Source organism: Leptodactylus fuscus, chromosome 4 (genome assembly GCF_031893055.1).
Source record: "Leptodactylus fuscus isolate aLepFus1 chromosome 4, aLepFus1.hap2, whole genome shotgun sequence".
Classification (NCBI taxonomy): domain Eukaryota; kingdom Metazoa; phylum Chordata; class Amphibia; order Anura; family Leptodactylidae; genus Leptodactylus; species Leptodactylus fuscus.
In genome coordinates, this window is record NC_134268.1 from 1280482 (window position 1) to 1304287 (window position 23806).

General features: G+C 47.2%; 1 protein-coding gene across 6 annotated transcripts in view; it reads right to left on the reverse strand.

Annotated features, from left to right (window-relative positions):
• The window catches only part of PLEC (plectin), a 180924-nt gene that overhangs the window by 152387 nt on the left and 4731 nt on the right, over positions 1-23806 (reverse strand). For 4 of the 6 annotated variants that reach the window (XM_075269962.1, XM_075269959.1, XM_075269960.1 and 1 more), the window contains exon 2: positions 19796-19991. In XM_075269962.1, coding sequence (XP_075126063.1) covers positions 19796-19991 — 196 coding nt within the window. Of the gene's footprint in view, positions 1-11283; positions 11638-19795; positions 19992-23806 lie in introns of those variants that run through there. The other 2 variants (XM_075269973.1, XM_075269969.1) reach the window with 1 other exon arrangement.

Consider the following 23806-nt stretch of genomic DNA (forward strand, 5'->3'; position numbering starts at 1 on the left):
TAATACTACTATGTACAAGAATATAACTACTATAATACTACACCTATGTACAAGAATATAACTACTATAATACTACCTCCTATATACAAGAATAGAACTACTATAATACTACTCATATACAAGAATATAACTACTGTAATACTGCTCCTATGTACAAGAATATAACTACTATAATACTACTCCTATGTACAAGTATATAACTACTATAATACTACCTCCTATGTACAAGAATATAACTACTATAATACTACCTCCTATGTACAAGAATATAACTACTATAATACTACTCCTATGTACAAGAATATAACTACTATAATACTACTCCTATGTACAAGAATATAACTACTATAATACTACCTCCTATGTACAAGAATATAACTACTATAATACTACTCCTATGTACAAGAATATAACTACTATAATACTACTCCTATGTACAAGAATATAACTACTATAATACTACTCCTATGTACAAGAATATAACTACTATAATACTACCTCCTATGTACAAGAATATAACTACTATAATACTGCTCCTATGTACAAGAATATAACTACTATAATACTACTCCTATGTACAAGAATATAACTACTATAATACTACCTCCTATATACAAGAATATAACTACTATAATACTGCTCCTATATACAAGAATATAACTACTGTAATACTGCTCCTATGTACAAGAATATAACTACTATAATACTGCTCCTATGTACAAGAATATAACTACTATAATACTACTCCTATGTACAAGAATATAACTACTATAATACTACTCCTATGTACAAGAATATAACTACTATAATACTACTCCTATGTACAAGAATATAACTACTATAATACTACCTCCTATGTACAAGAATATAACTACTATAATACTGCTCCTATGTACAAGAATATAACTACTATAATACTACTCCTATGTACAAGAATATAACTACTATAATACTACTCCTATGTACAAGAATATAACTAATATAATACTACCTCCTATGTACAAGAATATAACTACTATAATACTGCTCCTATGTACAAGAATATAACTACTATAATACTACCTCCTATATACAAGAATATAACTACTATAATACTACCTCCTATATACAAGAATATAACTACTATAATACTACCTCCTATGTACAAGAATATAACTACTATAATACTACCTCCTATGTACAAGAATATAACTACTATAATACTGCTCCTATGTACAAGAATATAACTACTATAATACTACTCCTATATACAAGAATATAACTACTATAATACTGCTCCTATATATAACTAGTCCTATATATAACAGCCATAATACTGCTCCATTTCCCCATATATAATGGCTATAATACTGCCCCCTACTCTCTATTATTTGGGGATTTCTGTAGCTCAGTAGTCAGGGGCCCCCTCCTAGCACACAGACTATAGATGGCGGGAACCCTTATAATGGCGTCTGGTCTCTATAGGCTGATCCTGATGGTGATCGCTGTCATGTCGTGCCTGTAGTACACTTCCTAGCACGGCCCTCCTCCAGTCAGTGACAAGTCTCGGCAGCTGGGAATGTGTTCCGAACTCTCTCTATTCCAGGGGACAGACGTCAGGTCCTGCGGCCACTTTGATACATAAGAACAGTAAATTCTGGGGGTTAGGGCTGCAATGTGAATGGCGCGCATCTTGGGATGAAGGGTGTCCTGCCGCCCACAATCTGTCCTAAGGGGTGACATTGCCCCATATCAACCCCAAGATTGGGGTCAGAGTGGCAGAGGGCTCCATCCATAGCAACTCTTCTGCCTCAGCCACCACAATGACATTCTGACTCTCGAGGGATTGGCGGCCATATTGCTCAGCTATATCTGGGGTTCATACATAACCGTGGTGCTGTAAATAGTCGCTGGCGTCCTGGTCTGCCCACTAAGGTTTCACAGCACGTCTAGCGGAATAGGAAACCCAAGACCACTGTGTAATACACACAGTCGCACCCAGCAGAGGGGTATCCAACACAGATATAAAGACCACACAGACAGACGGGGGGTCTGGTTATCATATAGGGGCCGGGCGAGGAGTCTGATTATAATATAGGGGCCGGGCGAGGAGTCTGATTATAATATAGGGGCCGGGCGAGGAGTCTGATTATAATATAGGGGCCGGGCGAGGAGTCTGATTATAATATAGGGGCCGGGCGAGGAGTCTGATTATAATATAGGGGCCGGGCGAGGAGTCTGATAATAATATAGGGGCCGGGCGAGGAGTCTGATAATAATATAGGGGCCGGGCGAGGAGTCTGATAATAATATAGGGGCCGGGCGAGGAGTCTGATAATAATATAGGGGCCGGGCGAGGAGTCTGATAATAATATAGGGGCCGGGCGAGGAGTCTGATAATAATATAGGGGCCTGGCATCTGATAATAATATAGGGGACTGGCGAGGAGTCTGATAATAATATAGGGGCCTGGAGTCTGGTAATAATATAGGGGCCTGGAGTCTGGTAATAATATAGGGGCCTGGAGTCTGGTAATAATATAGGGGCCTGGAGTCTGGTAATAATATAGGGGCCTGGAGTCTGGTAATAATATAGGGGCCTGGAGTCTGGTAATAATATAGGGGCCTGGAGTCTGGTAATAATATAGGGGCCTGGCGAGGTGTCTGGTAATAATATAGGGGCCTGGAGTCTGGTAATAATATAGGGGCCTGGAGTCTGGTAATAATATAGGGGCCTGGAGTCTGATAATAATATAGGGGCCTGGAGTCTGATAATAATATAGGGGCCTGGCGAGGAGTCTGATAATAATATAGGGGCCTGGCATCTGATAATAATATAGGGGCCTGGAGTCTGATAATAATATAGGGGCCTGGCGAGGAGTCTGATAATAATATAGGGGCCTGGAGTCTGGTAATCATATAGGGGCCTGGCGAGGAGCCTGATAATAATATAGGGGCCTGGATTCTGGTAATCATATAGGGGCCTGGCGAGGTGTCTGGTAATAATATAGGGGCCTGGCATCTGATAATAATATAGGGGCCTGGCGAGGAGTCTGGTAATAATATAGGGGCCTGGAGTCTGATAATAATATAGGGGCCTGGAGTCTGATAATAATATAGGGGCCTGGAGTCTGATAATAATATAGGGGCCTGGAGTCTGATAATAATATAGGGGCCTGGAGTCTGACAATAACATAGGGGCCTGGCGAGGAGTCTGGTAATAATATAGGGGCCTGGCGTCTGATAATAATATAGGGGCCTGGCGAGGAGTCTGATAATAATATAGGGGCCCGGAGTCTGGTAATAATATAGGGGCCTGGCGCAGAGTCTGGTAATAATATAGGGGCCTGGCGCAGAGTCTGGTAATAATATAGGGGCCTGGCGAGGAGTCTGGTAATAATATAGGGGCCTGGCGAGGAGTCTGGTAATAATATAGGGGCCTGGAGTCTGGTAATATGGGGGCCTGGAGTCTGGTAATAATATACGGGCCTGGCGAGGAGTCTGATAATAATATAGGGGCCTGGAGTCTGGTAATAATATAGGGGCCTGGCGAGGAGTCTGGTAATAATATAGGGGCCTGGAGAGGAGTCTGGTAATAATATAGGGGCCTGGCATCTGATAATAATATAGGGGCCTGGAGTCTGATAATAATATAGGGGCCTGGCGTCTGATAATAATATAGGGGCCTGGCGAGGAGTCTGATAATAATATAGGGGCCTGGCATCTGATAATAATATAGGGGCCTGGAGTCTGATAATAATATAGGGGCCTGGCGAGGAGTCTGATAATAATATAGGGGCCTGGAGTCTGGTAATCATATAGGGGCCTGGCGAGGAGCCTGATAATAATATAGGGGCCTGGATTCTGGTAATCATATAGGGGCCTGGCGAGGTGTCTGGTAATAATATAGGGGCCTGGCATCTGATAATAATATAGGGGCCTGGCGAGGAGTCTGGTAATAATATAGGGGCCTGGAGTCTGATAATAATATAGGGGCCTGGAGTCTGATAATAATATAGGGGCCTGGAGTCTGATAATAATATAGGGGCCTGGCGAGGAGTCTGGTAATAATATAGGGGCCTGGCGAGGAGCCTGATAATAATATAGGGGCCTGGCGTCTGATAATAATATAGGGGCCTGGAGTCTGACAATAACATAGGGGCCTGGCGAGGAGTCTGGTAATAATATAGGGGCCTGGCGAGGAGCCTGATAATAATATAGGGGCCTGGCGTCTGATAATAATATAGGGGCCTGGCGAGGAGTCTGATAATAATATAGGGGCCTGGCGCGGAGTCTGGTAATAATATAGGGGCCTGGCGAGGAGTCTGGTAATAATATAGGGGCCTGGCGAGGAGTCTGGTAATAATATAGGGGCCTGGAGTCTGGTAATATGGGGGCCTGGAGTCTGGTAATAATATACGGGCCTGGCGAGGAGTCTGATAATAATATAGGGGCCTGGAGTCTGGTAATAATATAGGGGCCTGGCGAGGAGTCTGGTAATAATATAGGGGCCTGGCGAGGAGTCTGGTAATAATATAGGGGCCTGGCGAGGAGTCTGGTAATAATATAGGGGCCTGGCGAGGTGTCTGGTAATAATATAGGGGCCTGGCGCGGAGTCTGGTAATAATATAGGGGCCTGGCGTCTGATAATAATATAGGGGCCCGGCGAGGAGTCTGATAATATAGGGGCCCGGCGAGGAGTCTGATAATAATATAGGGGCCCGGCGAGGAGTCTGGTAATAATATAGGGGCCCGGCGAGGAGTCTGATAATATAGGGGCCTGGCGAGGAGTCTGGTAATAATATAGGGGCCTGGCGCGGAGTCTGGTAATAATATAGGGGCCTGGAGAGGAGTCTGGTAATAATATAGGGGCCTGGCGCGGAGTCTGGTAATAATATAGGGGCCTGGAGAGGAGTCTGGTAATAATATAGGGGCCTGGCGTCTGATAATAATATAGGGGCCTGGAGTCTGATAATAATATAGGGGCCTGGCGTCTGATAATAATATAGGGGCCTGGCGTCTGATAATAATATAGGGGCCTGGCGAGGAGTCTGATAATAATATAGGGGCCTGGCATCTGATAATAATATAGGGGCCTGGAGTCTGATAATAATATAGGGGCCTGGCGAGGAGTCTGATAATAATATAGGGGCCTGGAGTCTGGTAATCATATAGGGGCCTGGCGAGGAGCCTGATAATAATATAGGGGCCTGGATTCTGGTAATCATATAGGGGCCTGGCGAGGTGTCTGGTAATAATATAGGGGCCTGGCATCTGATAATAATATAGGGGCCTGGAGTCTGATAATAATATAGGGGCCTGGAGTCTGATAATAATATAGGGGCCTGGAGTCTGACAATAACATAGGGGCCTGGCGAGGAGTCTGGTAATAATATAGGGGCCTGGCGTCTGATAATAATATAGGGGCCTGGCGAGGAGTCTGATAATAATATAGGGGCCCGGAGTCTGGTAATAATATAGGGGCCTGGTGTCTGATAATAATATAGGGGCCTGGAGTCTGGTAATAATATAGGGGACTGGCGAGGAGTCTGGTAATAACATAGGGGCCTGGCGAGGAGTCTGGTAATAATATAGGGACCTGGAGTCTGGTAATAATATAGGGGCCTGGCGAGGAGTCTGATAATAATATAGGGGCCCGGAGTCTGGTAATAATATAGGGGCCTGGCGAGGAGTCTGGTAATAATATAGGGGCCTGGCGAGGAGTCTGGTAATAATATAGGGGCCTGGAGTCTGGTAATATGGGGGCCTGGAGTCTGGTAATAATATAGGGGCCTGGCGAGGAGTCTGATAATAATATAGGGGCCTGGCGAGGAGTCTGGTAATAATATAGGGGCCTGGAGAGGAGTCTGGTAATAATATAGGGGCCTGGCGCGGAGTCTGGTAATAATATAGGGGCCTGGAGAGGAGTCTGGTAATAATATAGGGGCCTGGCGAGGAGTCTGGTAATAATATAGGGGCCTGGCGTCTGGTAGTAATATAGGGGCCTGGAGTCTGATAATAATATAGGGGCCGGGCGAGAAGTCTGATAATAATATAGGGGCGAGGAGTCTGATAATAATATAGGGGCCTGGCGAGGAGTCTGATAATAATATAGGGGCCTGGCGCCTGATGATAATATAGGGGCCTGGCGCCTGATGATAATATAGGGGCCTGGCGCCTGATGATAATATAGGGGCCTGGCGCCTGATGATAATATAGGGGCCTGGCGCCTGATGATAATATAGGGGCCTGGCGCCTGATGATAATATAGGGGCCTGGCGCCTGATGATAATATAGGGGCCTGGCGCCTGATGATAATATAGGGGCCTGGCGCCTGATGATAATATAGGGGCCTGGCGCCTGATGATAATATAGGGGCCTGGCGAGGAGTCTGATAATAATATAGGGGCCTGGCGTCTGATAATTATAGGGGCCTGGCGCCTGATAATAATATAGGGGCCTGGCGCCTGATAATAATATAGGGGCCTGGCGAGGAGTCTGATAATAATATAGGGGCCTGGCGTCTGATAATAATATAGGGGTCTGAATAATATTTAGCCACACCCTTTAATATAAGCCACGCCCCTACTGAAAAGCCACAATTCACTGGGCTGAGTTCACACGAAGGAAACTGCCGTGCGATCTAGCACGTATACGCGTGTCAGCATTCTGGGCGCTCAAAAAGATCCTATTAATTTCAATGGGAGTTACGATCGTATAGGCCGCGTAATTTTGCGCCCGTAATTTTGCGGCTCCTCATAACTCCCATTGAAATCAATGGGATCTTTTTGAGCGTGCAAAATGCTGACACGTGTATATGTGCCAGCTTGCGCTCCATTTTACATCGTGTGAACTCACCTAATACTGTAATACCCTGTGAAGAGCTCTTTCTTCTTAGATCTCATATACAGCTCATACATACATGGATTATAATATATACTATATGTTCCTGCGCAGTCCTCACATACAGTATACACACACCCAGGCAGTGCATACTCAGAATGCTGCATGTTAGTCTGGAGTATCTGTACTCGGGCGCACTCATTACTAAGTGGCCAATGTCTCAGAGGCGTGAACATTTTAGCAGAGATGTGTGAACCCTCCGCACCCAGCCATGTTCTCCAGCAGCTCCTGCCCTGGTCCTCCTGTATACAGCAGGTAAGGAGGAACCGAAACATTCACCAGGTAGAGCACAGCATTACTGCCAAGCACACACAGCATGCAGGGAAGTGGTACTGTGCACTGTCCATATGTACAGAATAAGAGAAGTGCTACTGTGCAGTGTGTGTATATACAGTAGTGCTGTGCAGTGTGTATATATACAGTAGTGCTGTGCAGTATATATATATATATACACAGTAGTGCTGTGCAGTGTGTATATATACAGTAGTGCTGTGCAGAGTGTATATATACAGTAGTGCTGTGCAGAGTGTATATATACAGTAGTGCAGTGTGTATATACAGTAGTACTGTGCAGTGTGTGTATATACAGTAGTACTGTGCAGTGTGTGTATATACAGTAGTACTGTGCAGTGTGTGTATATACAGTAGTACTGTGCAGTGTGTGTATATACAGTAGTACTGTGCAGTGTGTATATATACAGTAGTACTGTGCAGTGTGTATATATACAGTAGTGCAGTGCAGAGTGTATATATACAGTAGTGCAGTGTGTATATACAGTAGTGCCGTGCAGGGTGTATATATACAGTAGTGCTGTGCAGTGTATCTATGCCACGAAGAATTGAGGCCGTTCTGAAGGCAAAAGGGGGTCCAACCTGTTACTAGCATGGTGGACCTAATAAAGTGGCCGCTGAGTGTATACAGTAGTGCTGTACAGTGTGCGTATATACAGTAGTGCTGTGCAGTGTATATATACAGTAGTGCTGTGCAGTGTGTATATACAGTAGTGCCGTGCAGTGTGTGTATATATACAGTAGAGCAGAGTGTATATATACAGTAGTGCTGTGCAGGGTGTATATATACAGTAGTGCTGTGCAGTGTGTATATACAGTAGTGCCGTGCAGTGTGTGTATATATACAGTAGAGCAGAGTGTATATATACAGTAGTGCTGTGCAGTGTGTATATACAGTAGTGCAGTGTGTATATACAGTAGTACTGTGCAGTGTGTGTATATACAGTAGTACTGTGCAGTGTGTATATACAGTAGTGCAGTGCAGAGTGTATATACAGTAGTGCCGTGCAGTGTGTGTATATATACAGTAGAGCAGAGTGTATATATACAGTAGTGCTGTGCAGGGTGTATATACAGTAGTGCTGTGCAGTGTATATATACAGTAGTGCTGTGCAGTGTGTATATATACACAGTAGTGCTGTGCAGAGTGTATATACAGTAGTGCCGTGCAGTGTGTGTATATATACAGTAGAGCAGAGTGTATATATACAGTAGTGCTGTGCAGGGTGTGTATATATACAGTAGAGCAGAGTGTATATATACAGTAGTGCTGTGCAGGGTGTGTATATATACAGTAGAGCAGAGTGTATATATACAGTAGTGCTGTGCAGGGTGTATATACAGTAGGGCCGTGCAGTGTGTGTATATATACAGTAGAGCAGAGTGTATATATACAGTAGTGCTGTGCAGTGTGTATATACAGTAGTGCCGTGCAGTGTGTGTATATATACAGTAGAGCAGAGTGTATATATACAGTAGTGCTGTGCAGGGTGTATATACAGTAGTGCTGTGCAGTGTATATATACAGTAGTGCTGTGCAGTGTGTATATATACACAGTAGTGCTGTGCAGAGTGTATATACAGTAGTGCCGTGCAGTGTGTGTATATATACAGTAGAGCAGAGTGTATATATACAGTAGTGCTGTGCAGGGTGTGTATATATACAGTAGAGCAGAGTGTATATATACAGTAGTGCTGTGCAGGGTGTGTATATATACAGTAGAGCAGAGTGTATATATACAGTAGTGCTGTGCAGGGTGTATATACAGTAGGGCCGTGCAGTGTGTGTATATATACAGTAGAGCAGAGTGTATATATACAGTAGTGCTGTGCAGGGTGTATATACAGTAGTGCCGTGCAGTGTGTGTATATATACAGTAGAGCAGAGTGTATATATACAGTAGTGCTGTGCAGAGTGTATATACAGTAGTGCCGTGCAGTGTGTGTATATATACAGTAGAGCAGAGTGTATATATACAGTAGTGCTGTGCAGGGTGTGTATATATACAGTAGAGCAGAGTGTATATATACAGTAGTGCTGTGCAGGGTGTATATACAGTAGTGCTGTGCAGTGTATATATACTGTAGTGCTGTGCAGAGCTCCCTTCCCATATTCAGGAGACTATTTACAGGCGGTATATTATATATATACTCGCACAATGCCTAGCAGGTATACGGCCCCCAGATAGCAGGACTGTAATGATCCCTGCAGCTGTGCGGACACCACATGACCAGGCCTTGCTGCCGCTATACATTGTCCCACTGAACTGTGCCAGAATGTCACCAAGAAAACCAAGCCATAGAATAGAACCAGAATCTTTATTTATCGCCAACATATACCACAGTGCAGTACAAAATCAAGAAAATACAGCCTAGCTGCTGCGGGCGGAGGTGAGAGCCGTGCACCCCCAAATGTCAGCGCTGCAGGGGTCACCTAGGGTCACGTCCTATAGGCTCCAGGGACAGGACACTTCGCAGATCCTCGCCATTCCCACATCTCTGCTCACCGAATGTGATTGGGAACGTTCTGTGCATGTCCAGAGCAAGAAACTCAGACCTAAAATGTGGCAGAGCTGAGGGTTTGTTACAACTGTAACCCATCTGGACAGTCCTGTATGAGCTAAACACACAAGACCTTCTCCTGTGCTGACACTTTGTTACAATGTATCAGTCTGACCTAGAATAGATACATTATACTCTATGGGGGTCTGTGGGTTTCCTCTTTTTAATGCATATACATTCACTAGGGGATCTCCCGAATAGAAGCCCAAATGCAGATGTGAATAGGGCCTGAGTGGGCCAGGATAGGCTTTGGATGTTCTCTTAGACCATGTTCACATTTGGGTCGTAGCGTCTCACAATATCTGCCTGTAATCGGCTTTCTGGTCCGCCACTTAAAAACACCATTCTAGTCAGTGATCTCCATTGGCTGCTATATGTAGCCACCATTTTAGCGGTTCACCTGTCCATTGTTCTGGTCCTTTCGACAGTCCAAAACAATGGCCAGCTGATACTAGTGTGAACCTAATGTAAGCAAGCAGAGATCAGGAAACTGGTGAATAAATGAAACAGAAGGTGCAAAAGTTCTCATGATTGGGGGGGGGGGGGTCACAACAACCGGACCACCAGGGACCCCCTGAGAGACCGACCCTTGTTTACAATCCCTTTCATCCACAGGAGAACAGACTGTGCCAGCACTGTGACCAGGGGGCCCTAGAAGACGAGACCCACTTCCTGCTACATTGCACCAAATACTCAGCTGTGAGGGCCGTCTACTACCAAAGACTCTCTGCCCACATCCCAGACTGGGAGAAGAGGAAACTCTACATCCTACTGGGAGAAGAAGAGGCCACTGTGGAGATCGCTGCCCAATACGTGTCCAGGAAGATGAGACCCCATGGACTGTTATACCCCAAACCAACCCCCCATACCCACCAACCTCCCCCACTCTACTTGCTTTGGCAATGCCAAATATCCATTCGGACGAGCCAATAAAGCTTCTTTCATTCATCACAAACCTCCCTGATAACCCACAGACAACATGCCAGAAATCTGTAGCCCCCCCTGCAGACAAGGGGGACACTACATGGCAATGGGATGATCCCCTTGACTCTAGACTTGGGGGCTTATGTGGCCCTGATTTGGGGTCCTGCCAGGCACCCCGCTTCCAGCTGACGCCTGTACAGTTGAGTAACGGGAGCTATTTATACTTCATTCCAAATCCTCAGCGTCTGGCTCCCAGTCCTGGCCGCAGCTCTGGCGAAGGGGGATCCATCACATACGTCACACATCAGCCGGGGACTACAAGTCCAAGCACCTCCTGTCACCATAGCCATGACAGATCTGACTGGGCAGAGAGTAACAGAAACCTGAGACACAACCCAGGTGTGAACAGAACCATGACCCTTCTCTTGTAACCCCACAAGTAGAACTGGAGGCCGGGCAGAAAGGAGAACTGAAAATCAATGGAGTGACCCTGGGGCCAGTGACCTGCTCATCCTATTAACCCTTGCCAGCAGCTCCAGATGTGGTGGTCGCAGCCTAAAACAGCAGTGCACAAGGGGTTAAACACCCCACAATATAAGAACAAGTAGAAAAACGAGGACTGTACCTTTATACTTCTCCCGCACATCTTCATACGCCTGGATAAAGTCCTTCTCCTCTGCGTCAGGGGGTAACTGTGGCAATTGAAAGCTGGCCATGACTAGTGGGAGACACTAAAATCTACCTGCGTTGCCCCCTCCTGCAGCTCTTCTATCCCTCAGGTCAGTCTGCACCCTCTGGTAACTTTGCTGTCCCTCTGCGCCCCTTGCTCTGTGTGTTCTCTCTCTGCCCCTGCCGTCAGCCCCTCTTTGCCCTTCTCCTTGGTGTCTCCCCCTCTCTCTCAGGCACAGCTGTCTCTCTATAGCTCTCTGGCCCTCTCTCACATACCCATGCTCAGTCAGTTCCCAAAAAGCCAGGCTGAGCCAAACCCCACAGCAGGGTCACTCCTCAGGCCCTACCTCTTAAAGGCACAGGACAGCAGCAGCTGCAGGAGTGTGAGTGTGACCTGCTGGATGGCGACTCCTGTCCAGCACCTGCCTCACACCACACCTCAAGAGCTTGCACTTCAATTTAAAGGGACAGCTGGTCAGAAGGGGCCTGCGCTGCTCAGTCACCTGCTCACTATGGTTGTGTAATGGAGTTCAGTCCATATCAGCAGGTAAGATTACACCGCCAGCAGGGAGCTCTTAGGAGCTTTTCCTTTATGATATGACTTCTTACCATAAACCATTGCACTAAATCTGCTTTCCTGTAACTCTGTATTATCGGCACCGGCCATTATAGGGCTGCATTGTGGGCATGTGAATGAGTCCCAATATTAAGGCCCACGCTATCATGGGGCCCACTGTAATATAAGGAGCATCTAGATCTGCGGCCTAGACTAATATTATAACTATATCTAGGGAACAGATTAATATTATACCTACATCAAGACCAGTTTAGCAATGTGACATATCCAATGCCCATTTTAATATGACACATATGTGGTGCCCAATTTCATACAATGATGGATATGGGGTGCCCGCTTTTATATAATGATGCATATGGGGTGCCCGCTTTTATATAATGATGGATATGGGGTGCCCGCTTTTATATAATGATGGATATGGGGTGCCCGCTTTTATATAATGATGGATATGGGGTGCCCGCTTTTATATAATGATGGATATGGGGTGCCCGCTTTTATATAATGATGGATATGGGGTGCCCGCTTTTATATAATGATGCAGATGGGGTGCCTGCTTTTATATAATGATGTATATCGGGTGCCCGCTTTTATATAATGATGCATATGGGGTGCCTGCTTTTATATAATGATGTATATCGGGTGCCCGCTTTTATATAATGATGTATATCGGGTGCCCGCTTTTATATAATGATGTATATCGGGTGCCCGCTTTTATATTATGATGCATATGGGGTGCCTGCTTTTATATAATGATGTATATCGGGTGCCCGCTTTTATATAATGATGTATATCGGGTGCCCGCTTTTATATAATGATGTATATCGGGTGCTCAGTTTCATATAATCGCCTTTATCTAGTCCGCAGCTTGATATCGGACCTCAGTGACTATATGTGACATCCTGTCCAGCCATTCTGAAATGTTCATAAACTTGTCATAGTTTGGGGGGGCAGCAGTGGGCGCTATATCTGCACATGAGTGTCACTATGTGACCAGATGCTGTATACATAATAGACAGAGAATAGTCATGGTTTCCATAACAAACAGGTAGAGCAAGAAGTAACATACCTGTCATTCTTCACCATCACCGGCTGTGACCTGTCTTCAGTCAACAGGTAACTGTAACCCCTCCCCACCCCCATGGAGAATATCCATCAGATGTGAATATCTGCATCACCTAGAAATAACTACCCCCCCTGAGAATATTCACCCCCTGTGACCATCTACGCCTCCAGGTTATCCGTCACTTGTGACTATCTACCCCCCTGAATACCTACGTCTGGAGGATATCCATTACCTGTGACTATCTACCATGTGAGGATACCCCTCACCTATGACTACCCTCCAAGAATACCCATCACTTGTGACCATCTACCCCCCTCTCTCTGAGGATATCCGTCACCTGTGACCATCTACCCCTGAGGATATCCAGGCCCTGAACAATATTTTCAATTCTGAACACAGATAACATGGATTCTCAATGAACCATATTAACCTTTCAAACTCTACACAGTGTCCCCAATCATTCCTGAATGGAAATATCCTGGATCTGCACAGTCCCCTCCCGACTACTTATGTCCAGGCCCCCCCCCCCCCCCCCCATCTTCTGACCTGTATATCACACAGTAAATAATCCAGCACCGGCCTCCTTGGATTTTAACAAAATGGTCCCATTCTGGATGAGCAGGGGATGGCCTAGTAGTCCGGCATGTCAGGAGCAGCAGCTGTGAAGGATTCCCTGCTCGGGGTGTACACAGCCTTGTGTCAGGACCTCAGAGTGACAGGGTCAGAGGTTATAACACCCTACAGTGGGAAGACCAGGCCGGAACATTCCACAGGCTCGGAAACCGGGAATCTCAGGAATGTGTAAGAAGTGAAGTGCCAGGGCCGAGCTCACATACACCCCAGAAATACTGATCCTAGCACCAGACGCCCACACACCAGCACTACTAGTAACACTGCACATCAGGTACATGCCAATACAATCTACTGCTCTCTGTTATCAGCCATGTCAGCCCAGGAGAGGCCGATAAAGGGCCAACCCATCAACCTCATAACAAAGCTTTGGATTGCAGGGTCATTATCCATACAGTAGATACTAATGTGACTGCCAGATCCTTCGCCGATGGCCCCAAAGTGCTGCGGTACCAGAAGGGGCAATGTCTGACAAAAGACACCCCCACTTCAGAGCTGCGCTCATTATTCTGCTGGTGCAGTCACTGCGTACATACATTACATTACTTATCCTGTATTATACTCCAGAGCTGCGCTCACTATTCTGCTGGTACAGTCACTGTGTACATACATTACATTACTTATCCTGTATTATACCCCAGAGCTGCGCTCACTATTCTGCTGGTGCAGTCACTGTGTACATACATTACATTACTTATCCTGTATTATACTCCAGAGCTGCGCTCACTATTCTGCTGGTACAGTCACTGTGTACATACATTACATTACTTATCCAGTATTATACTGCAGAGCTGTGCTCACTATTCTGCTGGTACAGTCACTGCGTACATACACTCACCGGCCACTTTATTAGGTACACCTGTCCAACTGCTCGTTAACACTTAATTTCTAATCAGCCAATCACATGGCGGCAACTCAGTGCATTTAGGCATGTAGACATGGTCAAGACAATCTCCTGCAGTTCAAACCGAGCATCAGTATGGGGGGGAAGAAAGGTGATTTGAGTGCCTTTGAACGTGGCATGGTTGTTGGTGCCAGAAGGGCTGGTCTGAGTATTTCAGAAACTGCTGATCTACTGGGATTTTCACGCACAACCATCTCTAGGGTTTACAGAGAATGGCCCGAAAAAGAAAAAACATCCAGTGAGCGGCAGTTCTGTGGGGGGCGGAAATGCGTTGTTGATGCCAGAGGTCAGAGGAGAATGGCCAGACTGGTTCGAGCTGATAGAAAGGCAACAGTGACTCAAATAGCCACCCGTTACAACCAAGGTAGCCAGAAGAGCATCTCTGAACGCCGCACAGTACGTCCAACTTTGAGGCTACAGATGGGCTACAGCAGCAGAAGACCACACCGGGGGCCACTCCTTTCAGCTAAGAACAGGAAACTGAGGCTACAATTTGCACAAGCTCATCGAAATTGGACAATTGAAGATTGGAAAAACGTTGCCTGGTCTGATGAGTCTCGATTTCTGCTGCGACATTCGGATGGTAGGGTCAGAATTTGGCGTCAACAACCTGAAAGCATGGATCCATCCTGCCTTGTATCGGTAACGGTTCAGGCTGGTGGTGGTGGTGTCATGGTGTGGGGAATATTTTCTTGGCACTCTTTGGGCCCCTTGGTACCAATTGAGCATCGTTGCAACGCCAAAGCCTACCTGAGTATTGTTGCTGACCATGTCCATCCCTTTATGACCACAATGTACCCAACATCTGATGGCTACTTTCAGCAGGATAATGCAATGCCATGTCATAAAGCTGGAATCATCTCAGACTGGTTTCTTGAACATGACAATGAGTTCACTGTACTCCAATGGCCTCCACAGTCACCAGATCTCAATCCAATAGAGGAGCATCTTTGGGATGTGGTGGAACGGGAGATTCGCATCATGGATGTGCAGCCGACAAATCTGCGACTGCAACTGTGTGATGCCATCATGTCAATATGGAGCAAAATCTCTGAGGAATGCTTCCAGCACCTTGTTGTATCTATGCCACGAAGAATTGAGGCAGTTCTGAAGGCAAAAGGGGGTCCAACCCGTTACTAGCATGGTGTACCTAATAAAGTGGCCGCTGAGTGTATATATATTGGCGATAACCCAAAGGACACCCGACGCACCCCATTATAGTCTATGGGTCAATGGGGAACTGCTTTTGTAGTGGACAAGCCCTCAGTCTTTCGTTTCCCATGCAGACCCCAACAGTGGAGAACCAGAGCACTAGTGTTATATAAGACAAGGCTCCAGTGTGACTTATCTGTGAGGGGAAAGTATGTGAACCTTTAAGAGCAGCAGGAGACATGTTGTATGTGCAGAACAGGGATCTATAAAGTCTGATCCTCACAGCAGGTATATAGGAGGGTGTCATGGCGTGAACTAAGGAGATTCCCCAGGACCTCACAAGGAGACTTGTTGAGGCTCCTCAGGCTGGAAATCTATAAAGAGCCCGGACTAAACCAATCCACAGACAGACAGATGGTGTGCAAATGGAGGAGACCATTATATCCCTCTCCAGGAGGGGTCACCAACACAGATCACACCAGGAGCAAGATGGAGAAGTCTGACCACAAGGTGACCATTAGGAGGACACTGACCAAGAATGGTGAGCAGGTCAGGATGGCGAGAAGAAAGACGAAGAACACGGCGGATAAAGATCACCTGGACAAGCCGGAAGGCGAGTGGAACAACGTTTTGTGGACAGAGGAGACCAAAATAGAACTAATTGGTGTAAATGAGAAGCAGTAAGTTTGGAGGATGAAAAACTCTTCATTCCAACATAAAACCTCAAGACATCAGGACACTCGGTGCTGGTCGTGTCCTGGTCCAAACCTGGTCAGCTGCATCGGGGACAGGACGGCCATCACTAATGGCACAATGAGCTCTGACTCCTATCAGATTCTACAGGAGATTGTCAGAACATCTGACCAGGAGGTGAAGAGAACATGGGTCCTATAGAAAGACATGACCCTAAGAAGAAGACAAGTCACACAATGTAGAAAGTTAAAGGTTTGGAATGACCAAGCCAAAGTCCTCATCTTAATCCAATAGTAATGTTGTGGAAGGACCTGAAGCAAGCAAATAATGGGAGGAAACCGTCAGCAGAACAGAGCAGATCACGGGAGGAAACCATCAGCAGAACAGAGCAGGTCATGGGAGGAAACCATCAACAGAGCAGATCATGGAAGGAAACCATCAGCAGAACAGAGCAGATCACAGGAGGAAACCATCAACAGAACACATCATGGGAGGAAACCGTCAGCAGAACAGAGCAGATCATGGGAGGAAACCATCAGCAGAACAGATCATGGGAGGAAACCATCAGCAGAACAGAGCAGATCATGGCAGGAAACCATCAACAGAACAGAGCAGATCATGGGAGGAAACCATCAGCAGAACAGAGCAGATCATGGGAGGAAACCATCAGCAGAACAGAGCAGATCATGGCAGGAAACCATCAGCAGAACAGAGCAGATCATGGGAGGAGACCATGAGCAGAACAGAGCAGATCATGGGAGGAGACCATGAGCAGAACAGAGCAGATCATGGGAGGAAACCATGAGCAGAACAGAGCAGATCATGGGAGGAAACCATGAGCAGAACAGAGCAGATCACGGGAGGAAACCATGAGCAGAACAGAGCAGATCACGGGAGGAAACCATCAGCAGAACAGAGCAGATCACGGGAGGAAACCATCAGCAGAACAGAGCAGATCATGGGAGGAAACCATCAACAGAACAGATCATGGGAGGAAACCATGAGCAGAACAGAGCAGATCACGGGAGGAGACCATCAGCAGAACAGAGCAGATCATGGGAGGAAACCATCAGCAGAACAGAGCAGATCATGGGAGGAAACCATCAGCAGAACAGAGCAGATCATGGGAGGAAACCATCAGCAGAACAGAGCAGATCATGGGAGGAAACCATCAGCAGAACAGAGCAGATCATGGGAGGAAACCATCAGCAGAACAGAGCAGATCACTGGAGGAAACCATCAGCAGAACAGAGCAGAGGCTGTTGTGTAAGAAGAATAAGATACAATCTCTCCAGGCCTTTGCTCAGAACTAACCATAAATTCTGCAGAACCATTTAGCTACAGGAGGGGTGAGAGCAGATCCTGACAGTAGGGGTTCACATACTTACCTGCTCACAGATATTGGCGCATTTCCTTCTATATACAAATCACCAGCTCTAAGATTTTTTTTTTATTATTATTTTTTTAAATGTAGATTGTGAGCCCCACATAGAGCTCACAATGTACATTTTTTTCCCTATCAGTATGTCTTTGGAATATGGGATGGAAATCCATGCAAACACGGGAAGAACATACAAACTCCTTGCAGATGTTTTTTTGCCCTTGGTGGAATTTGAACACCAGGACTCCAGCGCTGCAAGGCTGCAGTGCTAACCACTGAGCCACCGTGTGGCCCCACAGGTCTAAGATTTCTGACTCCTCTCCTTGGATTTCTCTTCATCTACTTCTCAGACCAGTGAAAATCTGCTGTAGCTCAAATGTATGTACAAAAAATAGAAAGCTCAGACACTTGGGCAGCTCTTTGGTAGCTTTGCTCTCCCCGCTGGGTGTAGGGGGGTCTCTGCTGTCCCCGACCTCGTCCTGCTCTCCTATAGAGTATCGCCGCACCTGCAGTACGCTCCCATAATCCTAAAGCCAGTGAATACACAATGTTTGGGGTCGGCAGGAAAGCCCTCCACATCGGAAACTATCACCCTATAGGACAGGGGTCAGCAACCTTCAGCACACCAACTGCTGTGAAACTACAACTCCCAGCATGCTCCATTCACTTCTATGGGAGTTCCAAGAACAGCAGAGCAAGTATGCATGCTGGGAGTTGTAGTTCTGCAACAGCTGGAGAGCCAAAGGTTTCCTACCCCTGCTATAGGATCATGTGATTGAGATCCGGAGGTAGGAGAGGCTGTTTTGGGACATATAGACCACATGCCCCCTGGACGAAGCCTGGCAGTGAACCGCACGCTGGGGTGGAGTGCTGGGATCTTTGTGTTCATGTACATTAAGCCGGTTATTTCTGTAGGTTTGCACCACATGACCCTCTTATCACACACCCCATGTATTTATGGCTTATAGGATTGTACGGTGTCCTGGAGGGGTCACATTCAGGCGGCTTTATGAATTGTGAGACCTCCTTTCGCCTCTCACCTGGCCACAAGTGTTATACGGATTTCTCCTTATAGTGTAGATGTAGTTCAGATTATATCTAATAAAATGACAGGATTTTATTGTTGTTGTTGTGCGACGGTTTTTGTGATATAGTCACATGATCCGCCATGTCTTTGTGATTTATAGTAATGTTTAATATGTTTGTGTAGAGAAGTCTCTTTCCCATCACCTAGTCCTGCTCTCACGGCTGAGGGGATGTCACTATATATATATATATATATATATATATATATATATATATATATATATATACACACGCACCTGTTATGGCCCATGCTGTGTCGCCCCCTACTGGAGTGAGATCAAAATAGTTTTTCGACTTTTTAAAAGGTCACAAGTTTATTGTACATCCTCCTACCAGGAAATTGCACCCGATCCCCCAACAGATTCCCCACCAGCAATTGGGAAGCAGAGCAAGAGGTGTGAAAACGCAAAATGTTGTGAAGTTTTTGCACAACTAAGCCCTTTATCTGCAGCTGTTTATGCCAGAATTGTGCAGGGCTGAGTCCATAGTTGTTTACAGGACACTGGACAGTCGTGTGTGTCAGCGCTCACCATTATACACGTCACCATCACCGCTGTGCACAAGGCCACAGTTATTACTGAGGCGCCTCCTACTGGTTACACACGGTCACCACCAACCATAAACCAAATCCACAAAACAAGATGGCGGCCACCAGGGTACAGAGGAAAAACAATAAGACAGAGTCCAACACTGACCCCCCCCCACGGCGAGTCCCAGCAGGTCAGCGCACACTGGGGTCATCCGCATAATGAGAGAGGTCACAGCAGGTGAACGTAGTCTTATATCACCTCATGTATACTATCACCAGCCGGGCCCCCAAACATGGATAACCGGCCCCTAAGATGTTCAAAAGCATTAAAACATCACAAGAACCTGGAAAATCCCTGCACACAAGCTGCAGCACAGAGGATTTCAGGAGAGGAGTGTGCAGGATGTTGGTGAGTAATATAGGGATTTATATAAGGACAGGTGATCTTCTTACCTGCGATCCGTATCACCGCCCTTTCCGCCGCGTCCAGCACGGTCCCTCCCCCGGAGGCTGAGGACGACCTCTTGACCCGCTGGTTCTTGGACAGGTTCCAGGGCAGGGTATCCCCGGGGGTGGGGGACCCACTGCTGGCGCTGGAGCTGTCCTCCGCCATCCTCGACCGTTCCTTCCTGTCCAGAGACATCAGCTCCTGCAACAGAAGATCCACAGCTGTGATAACAGACATTGCACCCCACAGATCAGCACTCCATCCCCATCCTACACCCAGAATAAGGCCTAGACCTCAGCACGGTCACATGATCGCCCCGAGATCTAGAATAGGAGATAATGGCAGACTATGGCTATGTGTATATACTGTATATATGGTGACTGGTGCGCTCTGGTCACACGTGGTCAAGGACTGATCTGACAGCTCGTATGTAGCTGTGCGGGATCTGTCAGTGTTGCAGCTAATACATGACTTGCGCGGTTGTTGCGCTGTGTGGTGTCTTATTAGTTTTTGAAGTCACTGGAGGATCTATAGGAGGAATAAAAGTGGTCACATGATACGCCGCCATATTATGTTCTTCTACTTCTATAGAAAGACAAAGGGGATCATATTGTGGCATCCCAGGCAGCCCTGTCATCACTGATCCCTGTGTTATTAGGGGGTGCAGACGCCCCTACCCCTCACACTGGTGCCATATGGGGCTCCTGTGGGGCTGGGACCCAAAGGCCTCTGGGTTTTGGAAGACATGTAGAATAACAGGACATCTAGTCGTCCCGTACAGGATCCTGGGTTACCTATGGGGTTTAGGGAAGGGGCGGGGTGTTACAAACGTTACCCTGCAGAGTGACAGTCGCCTCCATACACTCAGCACAAACTTACTTTGGCTCCTGCACCGTCACGTGGTTCAGCTCCCGACTCCTATCAGCCGACACCAACGAATTAACCACAAGTTACACACTTCCTCCTAACTGTGCAGTATGGCCACGCCTGCCCGGCCGCACTCGCTATATGGGTGCACTGGACGCCCTATGCCCAGCACCCCCCCCCTGACACTCAGTACACAGTAACAGCCAGCGTTATCCTCCAGAGCTGCACTCACTCTTATACAGCACCATAGTTAATAAGGAAGGTTAGAAATACAAGTCCAGCAAGTGCAACCTACAGTATACAGCGCGGATCCTGAGGAAGGACGGAAGACTACGACCCCATACACCCCAATAGGGAAAAACCTGAGGAAGGACGGAAGACTGCGACCCCATACACCCCAATAGGGAAAAACCTGAGGAAGGACTGAAGACTGCGACCCCATACACCCCAATAGGGAAAAACCTGAGGAAGGACGGAAGACTGCGACCCCATACACCCCAATAGGGAAAAACCTGAGGAAGGACGGAAGACTGCGACCCCATACACCCCAATAGGGAACAACCTGAGGAAGGACGGAAGACTGCGACCCCATACACCCCAATAGGGTAAAACCTGAGCAAGGACGGAAGACTGCGACCCCATACACCCCAATAGGGTAAAACCTGAGGAAGGACGGAAGACTGCGACCCCATACACCCCAATAGGGAAAAACCTGAGGAAGGACGGAAGACTGCGACCCCATACACCCCAATAGGGAAAAACCTGAGGAAGGACGGAAGACTGCGACCCCATACACCCCAATATGGAAAAACCTGAGGAAGGACGGAAGACTGCGACCCCATACACCCCAATAGGGTAAAACCTGAGGAAGGACGGAAGACTGCGACCCCATACACCCCAATAGGGAACAACCTGAGGAAGGACGGAAGACTGCGACCCCATACACCCCAATAGGGTAAAACCTGAGGAAGGACGGAAGACTGCGACCCCATACACCCCAATAGGGAAAAACCTGAGGAAGGACGGAAGACTGCGACCCCATACACCCCAATAGGGAAAAACCTGAGGAAGGACGGAAGACTGCGACCCCATACACCCCAATAGGGAAAAACCTGAGGAAGGACGGAAGACTGCGACCCCATACACCCCAATAGGGAAAAACCTGAGGAAGGACGGAAGACTGTGACCCCATACACCCCAATAGGGAAAAACCTGAGGAAGGACGGAAGACTGTCACCCCATACACCCCAATAGGGAAAAACCTGAGGAAGGACGGAAGACTGCGACCCCATACACCCCAATAGGGTAAAACCTGAGGAAGGACGGAAGACTGCGACCCCATACACCCCAATAGGGAAAAACCTGAGGAAGGACTGAAGACTGCGACCCCATACACCCCAATAGGGAAAAACCTGAGGAAGGACGGAAGTCTGAGACCCCATACACCCCAATAGGGAAAAACCTGAGGAAGGACGGAAGACTGCGACCCCATACACCCCAATAGGGTAAAACCTGAGGAAGGACGGAAGACTGCGACCCCATACACCCCAATAGGGAAAAACCTGAGGAAGGACGGAAGACTGCGACCCCATACACCCCAATAGGGAAAACCCTGAGGAAGGACAGAAGACTGCGACCCCATACACCCCAATAGGGAAAAACCTGAGGAAGGACGGAAGACTGCGACCCCATACACCCCAATAGGGAAAAACCTGAGGAAGGACGGAAGATTGCGACCCCATACACCCCAATAGGGAAAACCCTGAGGAAGGACAGAAGACTGCGACCCCATACACCCCAATAGGGAAAAACCTGAGGAAGGACGGAAGACTGCGACCCCATACACCCCAATAGGGAAAACCCTGAGGAAGGACGGAAGACTGCCACCCCATACACCCCAATAGGGAAAAACCTGAGGAAGGACTGAAGACTGCGACCCCATACACCCCAATAGGGAAAAACCTGAGGAAGGACTGAAGACTGCGACCCCATACACCCCAATAGGGAAAAACCTGAGGAAGGACGGAAGACTGCGACCCCATACACCCCAATAGGGAAAAACCTGAGGAAGGACGGAAGACTGCGACCCCATACACCCCAATAGGGAAAACCCTGAGGAAGGACGGAAGACTGTGACCCCATAAATACCCCAATAGGGAAAACCCTGAGGAAGGACGGAAGACTGCGACCCCATACACCCCAATAGGGAAAAAGGATTCTCAGCAGAATAAATCCCAGGATCTCCTCTCCAGAAATCTAATGATCACTATAACCTGTAATATTATTACACCCTGAGCGTGTGCAGTGACCGGACATCACAATATCCTGCGGTTGTATCGTCACACTGCTCTGACAGTAAGGAATCCTGACGACGATGAAGGGAAGCCTTCTGTAATGTAGATGTAGGTGCTGCCCCCTGTCACGGTCACAGGCCTAGATGTAGAGTCCTGTCCTATCCATAGTCACACTGCTCTGACAGTAAGGAATCCTGACAATGATGATGATCAGTTGGAACCCAACACCTGGGGCCCCTGCAGATCAGTAGGGACAACCCCTTTACCCCAGTACATCTCCACAGTGTAATAGGTACACCCCATCTCCATAACATGTACGCTGCTTCACTACAACAGGCAGACCATGTCACTAACGGGTATACGCCATCTCCATAACAGAGACCTCCAATCTACATAACCGGTATACACCTCGTCACCACAACATGTAACCGTCACTATAACCAGTACACCCCGTCACCACAACATGTAACTGTCACTATATCCAGTACACCCCGTCACTATAGCCAGTACACCCCGTCACTATAGCCAGTACACCCCGTCACTATATCCAGTACACCCCGTCACTATATCCAATACATCCCGTCACTATATCCAATACACCCCGTCACTATACCCAGTACACCCCGTCACTATACCCAGTACACCCCGTCACAATATACAGTACACCCCGTCACTATAGTCAATACACCCGTCACTATATCCAGTACACCCCGTCACTATAGCCAGTACACCCCGTCACTATAGCCTGTACACCCCATCACTATATCCAGTACACCCCGTCACTATATCCAGTACACCTCGTCACAATATACAGTACACCCCGTCACTATATCCAATACACCCCGTCACTATATC